Source organism: Galleria mellonella, unplaced genomic scaffold, assembly GCF_026898425.1.
Source record: "Galleria mellonella isolate WM207_F2 unplaced genomic scaffold, CSIRO_AGI_GalMel_v1 utg310, whole genome shotgun sequence".
NCBI classification, from domain to species: domain Eukaryota; kingdom Metazoa; phylum Arthropoda; class Insecta; order Lepidoptera; family Pyralidae; genus Galleria; species Galleria mellonella.
In genome coordinates, this window is record NW_026442071.1 from 825,490 (window position 1) to 843,104 (window position 17,615).

At 29.3% G+C, this 17,615-nt stretch overlaps 1 protein-coding gene across 2 annotated transcripts in view; it reads left to right on the forward strand.

Annotated features, from left to right (window-relative positions):
• The window catches only part of LOC113509121 (carbonic anhydrase-related protein 10), a 97,869-nt gene that overhangs the window by 58,339 nt on the left and 21,915 nt on the right, over positions 1 to 17,615 (forward strand). For both annotated transcript variants that reach the window (XM_052895742.1, XM_052895741.1), the window contains exon 2: positions 1,358 to 1,593. In XM_052895742.1, the coding sequence (XP_052751702.1) occupies positions 1,530 to 1,593 (64 nt within the window). In that variant the 5' untranslated portion in view covers positions 1,358 to 1,529. The remainder of the gene's footprint in view (positions 1 to 1,357; positions 1,594 to 17,615) is intronic.

Consider the following 17,615-nt stretch of genomic DNA (forward strand, 5'->3'; position numbering starts at 1 on the left):
TAATAGCTTAAAAAAATTCTGTCTGTATATTTGTTCCGACATCACGTAAAAATTATTGCATCAACTTTAATTCCGTTTTTATAGTCGTATTCCTAAGGGTTTATCTTAAAATCTGGTGTATGTTTTACTTTGATACGTCATGTAGAAGTGGTTTTCCTACATCCGAAATCCACGCATACGAAGTAGCGGGCAAAATTAATAAATTATTAATTCTGTCACGATTGGAGTTCTTATATTTGTTGTCAAAAGTTTAACTATTATTAAAAATGTTTCTTAATTAAAGTCTTTAATTTAAATTATTTCATTAAAACTTACTACGTTTTTTTACAAATAAAAATTGATTTTATTTTGGCATACTTATTAGTACGGTTTATTTTTTAATAGATTTGTTATATATAATATATTTTATTTTTATTTTATATAAGGTATTAATAAGATTTAATATTACTGCAATTAAATGTTTCTAATCTAGTACCTATATAGTATTTGAATTCATGTATAAAAATACTAATATAATAAAACTGTAAGTTGATGATGTCTGTACATGGGAAATAAAAACAAATGATGTGACGTGTTTAATAACATTTCGAATATTTTTTTGTATTTTTGTCTGTCTGTTGTCCGAATGTTTGTTTTGGCATCACGATTTGAAAACTACTACAAGAAATCGGATACGATTTTCACAATAGGTGTATGTTGATATAAGATTTTATATTGCGTTACCTAAAAGTGATCTTTTTAATTAATTTTCCTTTTTCTAAAATCTACACGTGGGAAGTAGCAGGAAAAAGCAAATAATGTTATAATAATATAGATTCGTTTATAGTAAAGTTTTGCATGCATCACCTATGATTGACAAATGAATTTCTGCAATGAAATGGTAATGCATCTCTCTATTGACCAGTCTGAAGGGGGAAGCTAGTGCAATCTCTGACACAAGAGCCATAAATCTTTCGAATTCAAGAGTAATGCATGTAGGGTGCTATGACGGTGGGCGATGCAGTGTATTCTGTGTTGTTAATGATGCTATTTACGATGCCATGGTTACCATTTATACTCAAGTGGCTCGCCAGGTTCTTCCCGTTCTTAGCATAAAAATAATTCTTATTAAATTCGGGTGTCCTATTTATATATAATATCCTATATTATATTATATAATTATTTAAGTAGGTAATAATTAGTATGATTGGCAGCTCATTTTTGTAGCTACATTAGTTGATAATAAACAAAATGTTTTATATTGATTATTTATTTCAACCATCAATGATAATAAACAATAAAACTATTATTAATAATAGTCAAAGGTATATATAATTAATAATTTCATCGTAATTAAATATGTATTCCTTTGTTTCAGATACAATGTTAATAAACAGTATGAAAACGAGACAGCGTTTAGGATGCAGTAAATATTTGCTACCATAAAAATATATATTTAAAATGAAAAAATTAAAAGAAGAGTTTGTGAGCGCTAAAGTATCATAGACAAATATCCGATGTCGGGCCCGAAAGATTCCGTGTCATAGACAATGCACAACTTTCTCCAAGCGGCTATAGTGTCGGCATTACTGCAAATATTATTCTCCTTTACAGGTAAATAAATATTTATTTATTTATTTTATTTTTATAATATTTAGAATTGCAAAAAAATGTAACTGTTGAAATCGCACTAAATACATAATTAAATCTATATTTTTTGTAAGTAGATATATTATGTTGCCAACCCGTCTGTCAACAATGACAACTACTGGCAAAACTCCCTCCTTATGGGATTGGCCTATGTTCAGGAGTGGACAGATAATGATTAATATGATGATGATGATGCTAATAATTATGATATTATGTTATAGAAAGAAAAATTACATTAATTTTAGATGAATTAATTTGGAATATTTTTTTTTATTATGCAACTTAATTAAATCATTTAAAATTAATGAGATTTTTATTTTCAATGTAAATATATATGTAGGTAGGTGTTATATAGATATAACAAATAACTGTAAAAATAATGTATATATTGAAGTGCCTAGATATACAGAGATTATAAATTTATAAAGTTTAAGCAGTAAATTATAGCTTGGATATGAATATTATAAAAAAGTAACTAAAAACGCATTAAAATAAAAAAAAAAGCACAACTAAAACATGCAATGTTGTAATTAGTGTTTTACACCACTTAGTTTACCTGTGGTTAAGCAACTTAAAAACTTACCGCGACATAATAATAGTTTTCATCGATAATGCTAGAAATAATTATGAAATTAAATGATTATTTATATAAATATATATATATATATATATATATATATATATATATATATATATATATATATATATATATATGCATATTATATGCGATTGTTTATATCTATAATAACTTTACTATTGTATTTTTTTGGAGGAAACTATAAAGAGAATCAAGTTATCTATTCCTTAATATAACTATAAGTACTCGTATAAAATGTTGCTAATGCTTACGTATTTATCTTCTAAATACTTTTAATTTGTTTAATGAGATGTAATTACCTATTAGTACTATTATAGTTATGTATGTTAGAATAAAGAATTTTAAGTAAATACAGTAATCAACGTATTCATTTAGAGTGTTATTACTATTATGTATTTAAAAATGTATTCATTCTATTAGTACTTACTTATCTAATTACTACCTATATTTTTTTATTAGTTGTAAACTAAATTGTTCTATAATATTATGCACTTATAGTGTCCCGTTCTTTTGTCTGCGTCTTATGCAATCTTATTAAGATTAAAAAGTGCTTTTAATAACATATAATATAATAATATATTTTAATGCGTTTATTTATAATATTTTTTAAGGATGTTTCAATAATGATCATAATTATATATTTGTTACTTAATCACGTTAAACGGCTGCACGGATTTCAATAAAATTTGATACTAATATAGAACATAATCTGATAATATTTTTATCCAAATTAATGCAGGTAAAGCTACAGGATGATGATGATGATCTTAATAATGTTAGTATATTATAAATGTAAAAGTTTGTTAAAATGGTTGAATGTAATGTTCAATCACGTTTAAACGATAGAACGGATTTGAATGACATTTGGTTCATAAGTAGATTATATTCTAAATAAACACATAGGACACAATATACTGATTCACGAGGACAAAGATATATATCATCATCGTCATTATCATATCAGTCATTATCTGTCAACTCCTGAACATAGGTCTCCCCTGTAGACTACTATAAGGAGCGGTCCCGAGCTACCTATATATATAACTCAGTAAGAAGAACCGACAACCGATGAGAAAGAAAGGTTCTTGAGTGGCGACCTCGTACAAGCAAATGCAATGTAGTGTACTACATGTAGTACAACCCGCCTCTAGATATAATGACGACTTTAAATGCATTGCAGAGAGTAGGTGAATGCAGGTGGCTATTAATATATAAAAATGATATATTCACATAAAAGGAAATCACCGTGGAGCTACCAATTAAAAGCCGGCTCCTGTTATACATACTCGTATGTTTGTTACTCGATGTTTACTGTCTATGTAGGTCAGGCCAATATTTCCTTTGATCGGACGACGGCGACAATACGGCATTAGGTGAACGAAGCAAAGACAAGCGAAGCCGTCAGCCGTCGGCAACAGCGGAAGCAGCTGCGTCGGTCGCGTGCTATTTGCCAATTTATCACTAAGCTGATTATATATATAGGCTCGTTCTTGTGACGTGCTTTATGACCTTGTTTGCTCTCCTCCCATTGTTTCGCTCCTTTATTTACACGCCTTTTAAATCGAAAACGAAGCCGACGGTGAAGTTTTACGTCAACGCTTTTGAGGAAAAGCAGTAATCTAACGTCTAATTTTATACAATTTATGTATGTTTATTATTTCTCAATATTCGGAGCTTAGTTCTCATTTAGGTTAATTAAGTTGTTGAATAATGTTGTTAGTCATGCTAAACTTGCACATTTTTTATTTAGATTGAGATGAAAATATGATTAAACTAAATATTAAGACAACCATAATTAAAAAAAAAAAAAACAATGGAAACCCGATGTTACGCAATAAGTCTGAATATCCTTTATAACAATATTTCTATAATATTTTGTTAAATTACACACTTTTATGAATTAAGCCAGTGTGTAGTGAGTATATATTTCTTTGCAGTGTATGTTTGTGAGCATATATGAGTGTGTGTGGTTTGTACTTTGTAGGTACATATAACTAACCTCCATCCTCACAATTCAAACACCAATGCATTCTCATAGGTCAAACTGCACTTAACATCATTGTTACTGTCAAATACCTATTCATAAATCTACATCTCCTTAATGTAGTTATGAATAGACAGGTGTGTTGCTAATACTTCGCCTATCCTATGGGACATCATATCTAAGTCACGTGTCAACCGTAATGCATTTCGTGTTATAAACTAGGAATCGATTTGCTATTTCAATACATCTATAAGACTCATTACACTATCAAATCCTAATAATATAAACGCAATAGATTATAAAGATGTTTACTACTGATTAATATATGTTCTGCTCTTTTTATTTAAGATTTAGATTGAAGCCAGGTCAATTGATTCATGGTAAAGAATTCTCTAGGAGTTAATCATGTACCACCGTTAGTAATAAGAGAGAATTGCGTGGAAGTCGACTGGCAGCATATATTGCTTGCAACTAGGTCGCTGTTTTGTAAGAATCTGGTGTGTAGGTCCTGTATACCTGCCCTGAAAATAAATTTAAAAATGAATAAAATATAAGAGTACATATTATGTGTGGAAAAATGCCTAAGTTTCATTCATATATGTATGTACATGTATGAAGGAATTCCGTCAGTACTGAAAAATTTTGATCACGAAGAAAAAATACGCTTGTATGCATGATATTTGAATTCCTCGTGTACAGAGTTATGGATTTAACATTGGTTAAATGAAACGAGATTTCTGTATATTGACCCCAATGGGAAAATGGAATGTATGACTTGGTGTTTATTTTTTTTATTTAGCTTCTTCATGTCATGTCCCTATGTCACAGGTGGGCAGAGAAAAATGAATGCCAAAAGTCCTTATATTAGCATGTAATTATTTTGGTCTATTTATTACATAAATTTATTTAGAAATACTAGTAGAATAATAAGTAATTTATTTTGATTAGTGGAAATTCATTTTACTAAGTTTATAGCATGTTAGTTGCCGATAGCAAATAATGTATACAATTGATTGTTATTTAGTTTTTTTTTTTACTTATTTGCTGATAGCAAGGCTCTATAAAGACTGCTTTTTTTATTTAGCAAAAAATTATTGATACGTTTGCGTAAAAAAATTACTTAACCAGTTACACTAGATTGAAAATATTCTATTGAATTTAGAACGCGGAATTTCTAAATTTAAAAAGCTTTTAAAATTCGAAAATCAAAATCGCAGTTTCAATCGTCAAAAGATTAATAAGGTAAAATAAAAGAAGCAATTTCTTTTTAAGGAAATAGTTGTATAATTAAAGCTTTATAACAGTGACATCCCGGAAAATAAAATATAAAAACTATAAATTCATTTAAATTATAAGTACAAAAAGTGTATCTTCAGCATAATATTCTGTTTTCAGTAGGTCTGGCGCAGGTGTGACCGGCCTTTGCTCGAGAGACCGACGGAAAATCCGCATACGACTTTAATTTAACTTTGCTTCATTGAGCATCGTCCTAACGCAACACTAAAATTACCTACGCTTCTAAAACAGCAGCTTTATATATTATAATTAAAGAGAGACCACAATTGTGTTTTTATTATTTGCGTTTATTATAATTAATGCCTATAATTAGCTTGAGATTAATATACGGCACTAATCTTTACTGTTAATATAAAAAAATTAAAGAAATATTTAAGTAATTTTTTTATATCTTATGTAACAATTTCATTTAAAAAAGTGGTTCAGGTAGATTATAAAAGTATAACAATAGATTTGTCCGTTTATTTGCTGTACTCTCGTTGATAGGAACAAAGCAATTAAAAAAACTCTGGATCGGCTTCTAATAATTCCAAACCATGGCGTAAAATGACTATTTTTAATTGACGAATTTAATTAAAAAGAAAATCATGTTCTAAAAGCAGTCGCAGGATCTATTACGCTAACGGAAACCTAATTATTTGATTATGAGATGCCTGTAATATATTGTTATAATAGGCTATTGGTATAATTTTTAATCTGCGGTTTCTCATAATGAAATCAAGCACCTTTCCAATATTTTTATGAATAGTGGACGCGATGGCCTTCCAGGAAAGGGTTCGTTTTTACCATATCTCTATTACGCTTGAATTCTATAATTCATTTTTTACGGAAGAATATGACGGAGCAAAATCATGCATGAGGACATCAATGACCTTTGATGATAATTCCTTGTTATGGAAATATTCAATGATAGCGCGATGATCACTTTAATCCATTTGCGGAAATTAAGTCGGATTGTTTAATAAATACATTTAAAAAATCACTATTAATTATAGCACAATTAATTATTAACTGCCTGAATCGAACTACATAATGTGGGGGTAGTTATGATTTTAAAAATTTACCTTCGTATTAGGTACTATCATACTATTGTTAAAAAAATCATTGCTTTCGCAACAAATAAATAACAAAAAGTCTGTAGTAAGGGTTCTTTTTATATAAAAAGCTCCAAACATTTCTTCTACAAAATAATTTACCATTTATTTCTGTGTAAGTTAGCAATGCACGAATTTACTAACTCGACTACTAATTATTCGTTTGAGCAATTCATTCGAATTATTCGAATATACGATTCTACTTACTAGTCGCTAAAATCATTCATTAGTAGCTAAGAACAAGGAATTCATAGAAGAAATGATAAAATAAAAACTGTAAATCATATGATTGCTTCTTTTCTTCTTATGCAAATATGATTAGTAAAAAGAAGACGAAAGATATACCATCAGTTGCTACTTTTGTCAATTGATAGCAGGTTAGTGTATAGGAAATGTTATACGCTCTTATAACCCTACCAAATTCAGATGCTTGCATATTTTCTACATAAACTGTGTCGAACATATAATCTAGTAATGTCAAATTTGTCATTGATAAATAATTGACATATCAAACATTTTCTATACACTGACCTGCTATGAATTGAGAAAAATAGCAACTGATGGTGTATCTTTCTTCCTCTTTTTACTAATTAGATTTACATAAGAAGAAGAGGCAAATTGTTGCCTATAAATGATTTACAGTTTTTATTTTATCATTCCTTCTATGTAAATCTTTGTTCTTAGATTAGCAGTTCATGTACGAGTCAGTACGAACGTAGTCGAGTCGACCCGATCGCTGGAATGCCCTTTTTTAATGATCAATAGTGTTGCCATGTAGTATATTTCGATATTCATTGGTCAAGTTAGTAGTAAAAACAAAAAAAAAAAATAGTATAATCGTTATTGAAAGAAAAGTTTTTTACATACTAGTAAAATCATTCGAATAAGAAAATTAGTATATTAATAATTTAGTAGTCGTATTATAAAATTAGTAATTATTAATTATTTCATTAATAAAATTCGGATTCACGGAACGCTAATGTATGCGTTGATTGCTATCTCACTTAATTTAGTAGTTTGACTCCTCCTGATCTTTAGACAAGACAAACAGATTTAGTTACAATTATTACGTATAACCATATTGCTATACCTTTATATCTGAGGTTACTGAAATAGGTAGTTCAAACTATTTATTGACTGATTAACTGTTTACTGTATTGATTAACCATTATAGGTAATGCGTGCGTATAATTCATTAAACTATTACTATTATCGGAATAAAAATTGTGAAACTAATAAAAAAAAATGTTATAATATTTATAAATTTAACTAGCTTTAGTTTGCGTCTTTGGGTGGGGTTCAGATAAATTGTTATGAAATATATGTCTAAATATAATGTATAAAATTATGGTATTTTAAATTAATTCTTTTAGATGTTTTAGTGTGATTAGGTAAATAGATATAATATAGCACCAGACTATAATATTAAAAGTCAGATCCTCAAACCACAACTCTCTATGACACAAAAAATGCCAAACAATGTAAACAAAAAACTAATAAATATCTTTAGTTTTTGAAAAAAATTTAAATTATTATTCATTGTAAACAGTAATGTCGTCATTCTGTCGTGTAAAGTTCTCCATAAATAAAACAAATGATAAGCGGCTGCACTTCGCGTCAAATAGTTGACTATTTTCATATGTAGTTGTAAAATAAATAATTAAAATCAGCTCAGAATTGGTAAAGTTATTGCGTAAAATGCATAAAAAGATAACATAGGAAAATTTAGAACCTCCTCTCTTTTGAAAACATTTGAAATTTTTTTCTGATTGATTATGATCATTTATAAATCTATAATTTTGATAAGATCTATGATCATTGATAATCATTTGTGATCTTACTGTATGTAACTGTGTGAGGTTTCAAAACGAATGGGATAACATGCCAAATGTGAGATATAGTAGGGTTGCCACTAGAATGCATAATTAGAAATAAATCTATATAAGGGAGCGCAGTAGATGTATGAATATTAAAAAAAAAAAATTAAAGAGTGTTTTAATTTCATTTCACAAAATATGTTTAATATTTAGGATTGTTATAGTCACTATATATTAGTTCAATTTGGCTATAATATTTAAAAAAATTACATATATAGCCTTCGTATTTATTTCGATATCCAACTTAGAACTGTTTATAACACTTTTTCTCTATTTCTCTTAATAGCCAATGATCCCACCGTTTAATTTTGAATGTGTACAACTTTTTAATGAAATGAAAATTTTAATGAATGAAAGATGATCTAAAATATAATAATAATCTAAATAAAAGTCGTCAACGTCGTAATCCTTATTTGCATCAATTATTTTAAAGACAACCCTATATTGTTGTATAGAAAAAAAAAAAAAAACAATAAACTTGCGTTTAGTGTAGGTTTTACCAAAAAGAGATAATTTTCCTAACTACAGAACCATCATCTAGACTAATATTATAAATTTTGATAACTCTTCTTTGTGCTAATTTTTCGAAGGCCTTATAGACTGTATATTAACGTTTACAGAAAAGAGTAAACTTCCATTTGGCGTTAATCTTATCAAAAATTATAATGAGTTAATCAAAATTACCAAAATTTTTACCTACTTTTATCTAGAAACCCTTTGCGGTTGCGGCTAGCTGAGAGCAGGAAACTACAATGCACCTGATTATATTTTATTTTCACTCATCTTTCATTTAAACCAAGTTTCATTAAAAAGTTTAATATCTGCAAAACACAACAGAATTTTAGGCCACGATATTGCAATTGGAATTCCTTGATTACTTATCCCAAGAGTTTTTTTTTAATATTTCACTTAGTTAAACTTTTATTTGCTTTTTTTAAGTGAAATAAAATAGAGAGGATTTTATTTACTGTATTTTTTCTTTTCAATTTACTAGTTTTTAGAAACTATCTGCTGGCTATTACTGATTTTATACGTTTCCATTATCAAGAACATTGGAAACATATTTTTTTATTGTTTTAATATTACAATAGTATATGTACGTATATAGACTTAGTTAAGTAAAAGTTTCAATAGGAAATAATAGGATTTTAAGGATAACTGAGACTTAAATTTAGGGTATAAATAACTCTCATTATAGGAATAGTGTATATTCATGAATAAAGCATGAATATTGTAGTCCTTTTTATTTAAAGGTTAAACTTAAAATATATATTGTTAAATCACGAGAAAACTATTGAACTAACGATTTTTTTTCCATGAAAATGATAAACAAGAATATGACCCATTTGATGGTAAACGGTTACAGTAGCCCATAGACACAACATTAAAGACAACGTGCGCGTTGCCGACCCTGAAGAAACCTTAATATACCCTTTCTGAAACATCCTATAGTAAAATTGAAAAACAGGTTCATATTTAATCAGTATTGGATCGGTGAATTTTAATATATATCTCTAAGTTTTCTAAGGGGGTGGGGAGGGATTGTTAGTAATAGGGTATAACAGCCTCATTATTAGCAATATACCCTATCAGGTCGACCTCGTAGGTTAATTATTGTGGAATTCGTTATGATGGGCTAACCGGCCTGTCCTCATTTATTATCCCTCACTGGTACCCCGCCAGTGTATGTCGATAGTGCGGGCGGAGTTACGATTCCATTTTCATCCATTAAAAATACCTTTCTTTTTAATGGATAAAAGTTAGAAATGGTGTGGTAGGTTAAAATTTTTTTTTAATATAGTTCGATCCACTGACTTTTGGTTGCGAGAATCTGAGATCTAGGATCTAATAATTATCACATTTATTAATATAGGCTTTGAGATATTTGTCTAACAATTTTGATTATAATCCGTTTACCCGTTTAATTGTGATTGTGTAATAAAAAGGTTGTTATTTTTTTATAAGAAAAAAAATAGCATTAATAGGTTTTGGGTTGTAATAACTTTCCCAACTAGCCCTGTTTATTTGATTTCAGCGTGAGAACGCCCTGTGTATAAATTATTCAGTTCCAATTATTTGTTTGGACATTTGTTGTTTATTTTACGTATTAGTGAATATACTTCTTCCTTTATTATCCAATTTCTGACTGAGGGTCTTACTGAGTGATTATTTTATTTATTTCTTTACTTCTTTTATCTAATTTCGTTTGGGTAGGTCTGAGTGAACAAAGAATAATATAAAGTAGAAGGTATGAGAAATGTTGTTCTTTATGCATATAATTGTATAGAAGCTAACTATGCATCGATATAAAATGCAGTCATCAACGTCTGTAGAAAAGAATAGCACTATTAAAAATTATAGTAGGTTGCCTATATGGCGATTTCGTAGTTAAAATACTTAAAAACTGCATAAATGCATGCCTCCATACTTCGTAATTTTATTATCACTTCCGTTTGTACCAAGAAAAAAAATAAGAAATCTCATATGGTTTGAAATTGAGATGTAATAGACTTATACCCTTAGCATTAAGCTTCAGTTGCTAATAATCACCAGTATTGACATTATATATTATTACTAAGTATCTTGAAGTCGTTATAAGTGGCAATTAAAGTTATAAAAGGAGCTATATGTTTCTCCTTCGGAAGGCTATTTATGACATCAAACAATTTTAATGATAGCTTACTTAGAGAGTTCAAATACAATAGTGCAGAATTTGCATAGGTTGTATGTAGCTCATGCCCCGTCGCCCATGATACGAGTATGTTTTGAATATTAACGTGAACATGCGGCTGCTCTACCTTATAGCTTTAATGACAGTAGACGTAAAGATATACATAATATTTGAATAGTTTATATATTTATATATCATGTGTTGCTTTGCTGTTTTGCAATGTCAACGCAAGCAACAGGGCACTATTTCCTCGATAATTGCCGTGCCCTTTAAATAATCTCTATATATTATCAGGTATCGTTGTCAAAAAATATTATCTATCCATATAACTAAATCAAATTAATAATTTATTTAAACGTAACTATAAATACAATATTTTGTTTAGTTTGTTTATTTTGTTTGTATGAAAGATTAGTATTGTATTAAAGACAATGAAAGGGAAGAAATTCCGCAAAATCACGAAGTAAGAGTCATGATCATGTATCTAGATTATTTATCATGTGTGAATCTGTTGTGTTGAGTAAAAAAATTCAAACAAGAGGTTAGTGTGATTGATGAGGAAAATATTCCCATGGATCTACTTGTGGATTTAAGGTGAGAACATTTTGCCTTGGATCAACACGTGAATATAAATTTCGGATTTTAATTTAAAAAATTAAAAAAAAAAAAACAGAAACGTACTTTCACGGATATTACCCTTAACTGGTATCGTAAATTCGACATACGCAACTGGTATCGTGGGGGCCGCGCGGCCCCCATAGTATGTTTGCTTCTAGCAAGCAAGTTTTAACTACGTACTAGAATAAATGCTCATAAGTGATAAATAATAGTCTTGTTTAATGTAATCAATTTGTTTTTAATTATATAACTCTTTTTACTTAAATACTACAAAAGATTTCAAAATAGAAAAATAGTTTTGGTACTTTATTTTTTATCTTACAAAAAACTATGAAAATTTCTTTTTGGATAGTTATGATAAAAACTAATAATATTTCACTTAATCTTTAATAAATGAACTTAAAATAACAACACTTTATAGTCTCTAATTAACATTTCACAAAAATCAACATGAATTAAACTCACTTCCAATCTTAATACTTATGAACACCATTACGAAACTATTCAGTCTTAATATGTATCACATAGTGTTTTTGTGCTTCTATCTACTTTGCAAATAAATTGTAAACAATTATTGCACTTAGTAGCAAATTTTCCATCTTTTTTCTGTCACTTACACACTGTAACAGTATCTTCTTGTTGGCATCTTCTGGCATGCCACCAATCAGTGATTCCAAATCAGAATCTTCGTTCATAATCTCTTCTATTGTTTTATCACTTAAAATCCTCAACATCTTAATTAAATAACTGTAAAAAAAATACAAAACAAATAAAATTGCCAGACCAAACAACTAACGTAACTGATATCGTGGGGGTCGCGTGGACCCCAACATGTGCATACATGCTTCCTAGTAAGTGATGCAGCGCCAAACGTCAGGCACCCGTCGCGACAGGCGACCTAATGAGAATACCTAAAATGGTGGCTACACACGATACTTAGTTTGGTAGGAAACAAAGAAAATGTCGTGCGTGGGGGACGCACGGCCCCCACCATACCAGTTAAGGGTTAAAGGAAATACAATGGAAACCTAATTAATAGTATAGCTATCGAAAAGGAGTGTCCATGAACAAGGTAAGGTGGAAATAAATCAACATGAGTGTATGTATGTCGCTTTTACTCCTTCAATATTTTATTAAGTTTAAATATATGTATATATCTAATAGTATTTTACTAGCATTTTTTTTTACTCGAATGAGTTGTCTAATAATTTTCCATGTTGTTCTTACGTTATTCTTTTCATTTAAACAAGGACCAGGTAGTTCTATGTTGTAGTTCATTTTCTGATGTTGTCATTAGTCCAATTTCATCTTTTGTTATAAATGATTATATATTATTATTACGAATGTTTATCAGTAAGAAATTGTGTTCTAAAAAATAGAAATAAATTTTTAGAGATTATACAAAGTGTCATTGGCTAGAACAGCGCTTTTAATTTGTTTTCTAACAACCATTATTATAAACCAGAAACTTGACCTACCTTCATTAATAAATTCATCCTTACTGTTTCCCAAACTCTCTGAGCATTGTAATATTGTTTTCAGGTTAACTTTCAGAATTTGAACAATTTTCATTGTGTTACAATATAATGTAATTACTGCAATCATGTGTTGATTTACCATTTGAAACTTTGGTTTTACTGTATATAATTTCCATCTTTATAGTGTGTACATAGTATACAATGTATGATATACCAAGATTTACTCTGAACAATGCTCTTTATTTTCCTCACAATAGTAAGATAAATAAAGCCATGCTTGAGTAGATATTCAATGAACCCAGAAAATAAACTCAAACGGTCCACTATATTGGATCAAAACATGAAGTGCTTGCCTGTTATGTTATGCAATAATAATGATATGGCATCAGTTGAGTAGCAGACATTATGATTATTTTTTAAGTTAAATTCTTTATTGCTTTGGAAATTGTTTTTATAGGGGTTAGTCAAAATGACTACACCCCACCCGATGGAAAGCAGGTAATGTGGTCCAAACAAGAGGGTCGTCGTAAATGCACTTGTTCACGTCCCATGAAGAAGTTTGCGACATATACGGTTTCATGTTCAAATTTTAAATGTAATCGAAAAGATCAAGTGAAATTTCGTTATCAATAAAATAAAATACTTAAAGAAGTATCAAAAAAGTAAGTAAAGTTTTAAAGTTAAAAAGTTTAGTAAAGTTTCCGCTTTTGAATATTTATATGAAATACGTGAATTAAATTATATTTAAGGATTTTTTTATACAGACGCTAACAATATTGATTACGTAATTTGCGCCCAATAAATATGGTTGTGCAACTATTTCAATCAATATTGGCGAAAGGCGAAATAATTAAACTATAATAGTATCTGTATACAATATCCATGTTCAAACAATCGTTAGTTTATAATTATTATTTTAATTTCAATCTGTATTCAGTAGATAGTCAAATAAAACTTATTATTATAAGTTATACATTTTGCGATTAAAATAGTGATTTCAATAGTAAAAATAACCCGTCAATGATTGACAAGATGTTTTGTAGACGTTTGAATATATTTGAATTTATAACACGGAAACGTGAATCGAGATCCTTTATTAGTGTAAATTTTGCTTTACGACAAGTAAGTTTGTTTGGCAAAGGAAAATTACGATTTAAGTCGTCATAAATTTGATACTGAATCAACATGGGAGTAAAAAAGATTTATCAAAATCGGTCTACAAAGTCTAAACTGATTTAATTATGAAGTTTCATGTTTTTGTGGTTGGTTTGCCGTATGATAATTATAGCAGCAGTTTATTTTGTAGTTGAACATTTTTCCAAGATATTGTTTTAATTATTCATGCTAACTAACTACTGGTATGAATATTATTTTAAATTATATAACCGATATCTGAAATGCTAGAAAATAAATTAAAATTATTCGCGTGATCGAAGCTTTTGTGATGCGGGTGCTGACGAGCAGTGGTTGCGGGTGCGCTGCGGCGTATCCTTGCACATGCATACGCCACGCAAAGAACGTCCAATGCACCGTGAAATTGCCTATTTCACAGTATTTTGTTTATTTATTTTATATTTCGATGATATTTCAATATTTTTTTCACAGGTTCTGACTCATAACATACGAAAATCGGTCATTTTATTTACATGTCTATTCATATTCAAAGGCTAGATAGCTCGTATAGTATACAATATTTCAAAACATATATTTTCTTTTTATATTCTGATTGCATTAGAAAATCGAAAATTGTTCGTTTTCTAACAAGGTTTTTAAATACACCTGTCGATAATAGGTTAGTTCAAAGCCTATATATATGTATATATATATCTCGTTTGAATTCTATGTTAATTTTTACAAAGAAACCTCATGCTTTTAAACACTTAGTTACTGATTCTGAAAATTCGCGAACTTTTACTACCAATTTAAAAGGAACCTGCAATGTGTCTCCAAATGTAATGCGTTTCGTTGAAATTAGACTGGCGGAACTGCATTGAACAGTATTGCACAGATGGTAGGGTCTCGTTTAGAATGCATACGGAAGACAGATAATATCATTTGGCTCACTCAAAACGGAAACTGATTCATTTCCGATGCATGGTTGAGGCTCTTTGTGAAGTTCGTCGGCAGCGAATTGCTCACGTTTTCAACATTTTGATTGCGACATCGATACCGGTGAAGTGTTATTCATTATATCATGCTTACATTTATTTTATTACAGCTTTGAGCTTGATTTTTATTTTTTTTTATCTTTTCATATCAAAGTCAGTACATACATATTGTAATTATTTCCACGACCACATAAGCGGTCAAAAGGTCTGTAAAATGGACAGTAAAATGATGACGGCTAACTATTTAAAATAGCGGCAAACAATAATTATGTTTAAATGCATAAAATAAATTTAAATATAATATATATCTGAATATTAATCTAACAAAGTAGATAAATACTATAATTTGAATATTCTCTTAGATTTATATAAATGTAGTTGTTCAAACATGGAATTTCCCCGGGCACTCCTGTACGGGGATTAGGGAGTAAAGACTAAACAACAGACGCTGACTGGCATTTCTCGGGCGAGCACTTTCAAGCTCTGTGAAGGAATCGAGTCTGCAAAATGCAGCAATGCATAAAAATTCAATGTGACATTTGTGTCTAAATATATATTTCGACTGAATATGTAGTTTTGTTACAAACACATATGAATGAATTTTAAGTCAAACTTCCATATATTGGGAAAGGATCTTAAAAATATTTTAGATTGTACAAATTAGTTATTATTATTTTAGATTAGACAGATTAGCTGACGAAAGTAACTAAAAGTAATCACTTAGTAATAATCGTATACATAGTTTTCACAGCATATGAAAGACAATATTTAAAGAAAGAAGAAAGAAAAAAAAATATACGAAACAACAAACGAGAAAAAATGAAATGAGCAAATAAAATGTCATTACTTTTTCACAGCATATGAAAGAAAATATTAGGCGTGCAAAAATATATATATGCTCATTCAAACAAAATAGAATAAAATATTAATAAATATAAACATTAAACATATATATATAAGATTTATAGGTTAAATAGTACATAGATAATTCTTGTATAGTTTTTTAAAGGTGAATAAATATGTATGCGGTACTTGTGAAATTAATACAAGCATTTTTATAAAGATGAATTCTAAATTCCACAAACTGCCAACAATCTCCAGCATCAATAGAATAATAGATGTAATATTTGTATGTATTTATGATTGACGTATTATTTTATATTCGGAATCGAAATCGAAATCAAACCAATAGAGTCTTTCTTTATTCCGAGATGTCTATACTATGTATTTAAAATTACATAGTTTAATAATAATAATTAAAATATAAAAATGTTGGCATTGTTCAAAAAGCATGTCACGTGAACACCTAAAAATACTCATAATTTATTATGAATCTAATATTTATGAAATGATTTAGTATTTGTGTCAGTAATTTTGTATAAAAAAACAATGCTAAGCCGATTCATAGTCTTATACAAGGTTTGCACCTATTCCAAAGTTCAGCAATTCATAGATTGGGCACAATGCGGGCAATGCTATGCCTCAGGTGCTGTTTTCGACGGTAAAGTTGCTCTAAGCCGCACTGAGCTCTACTTAGTGTCCATGCAGCCTCCGGAGCTCGGTTAATGTTATCCCTGTTCTCAAAACGACAGTTATAGTTAATAGCCAATCTTATTTTAGGTAAGTACTAGTATATATTAATCGCATACAATAAACGTTCTTAAATATACAAAATATTATTATAAACGTACGCTACTACTACGTAATAATACTGAATAATATTTTATATGTCATACAAAATATTCAGTATTATTTTGAATAAAAGCAAATGTCGTATTCAACGAGTCTGAAGTTTGTTGAGTAGCATTAAAAGATTAAAAGTCGACAGTTCGCTCAAGCTGTATCGAATCGAAACTGGAAACGATCTCTCGACTCCGCTGTAGCCAACATATATTTGTGATGCAGGCGGCGCGTCCGTGGCAAACTTCGCCCGGCGAATGCAAAAATTTAAATTAAAAACATAAATCAGGCGTATATCGAGTAAGTTTCGAGATCGGCGTATAGGTGTATTTCGAGTACACAGTTCTAGTTATGTATTCTGGTGTCGTTGCTTTGTTTATTGGTTTGGTGTGTTGTTGAAAGAATTCAAACACTATTCATTTTTAGTTTAACAGTTTGGTGGCAGACCGCGATCGTAATACAGTAGTACGAGAGCAAGTTGATTTGAAAGTATCGGTTTTAAAATAAGAAAGGATTGACTTTAGGTTTGGATATGTGGAAAGAATGTCAGAGAAAAGGATGGAACAAACGATTTAGAGAATG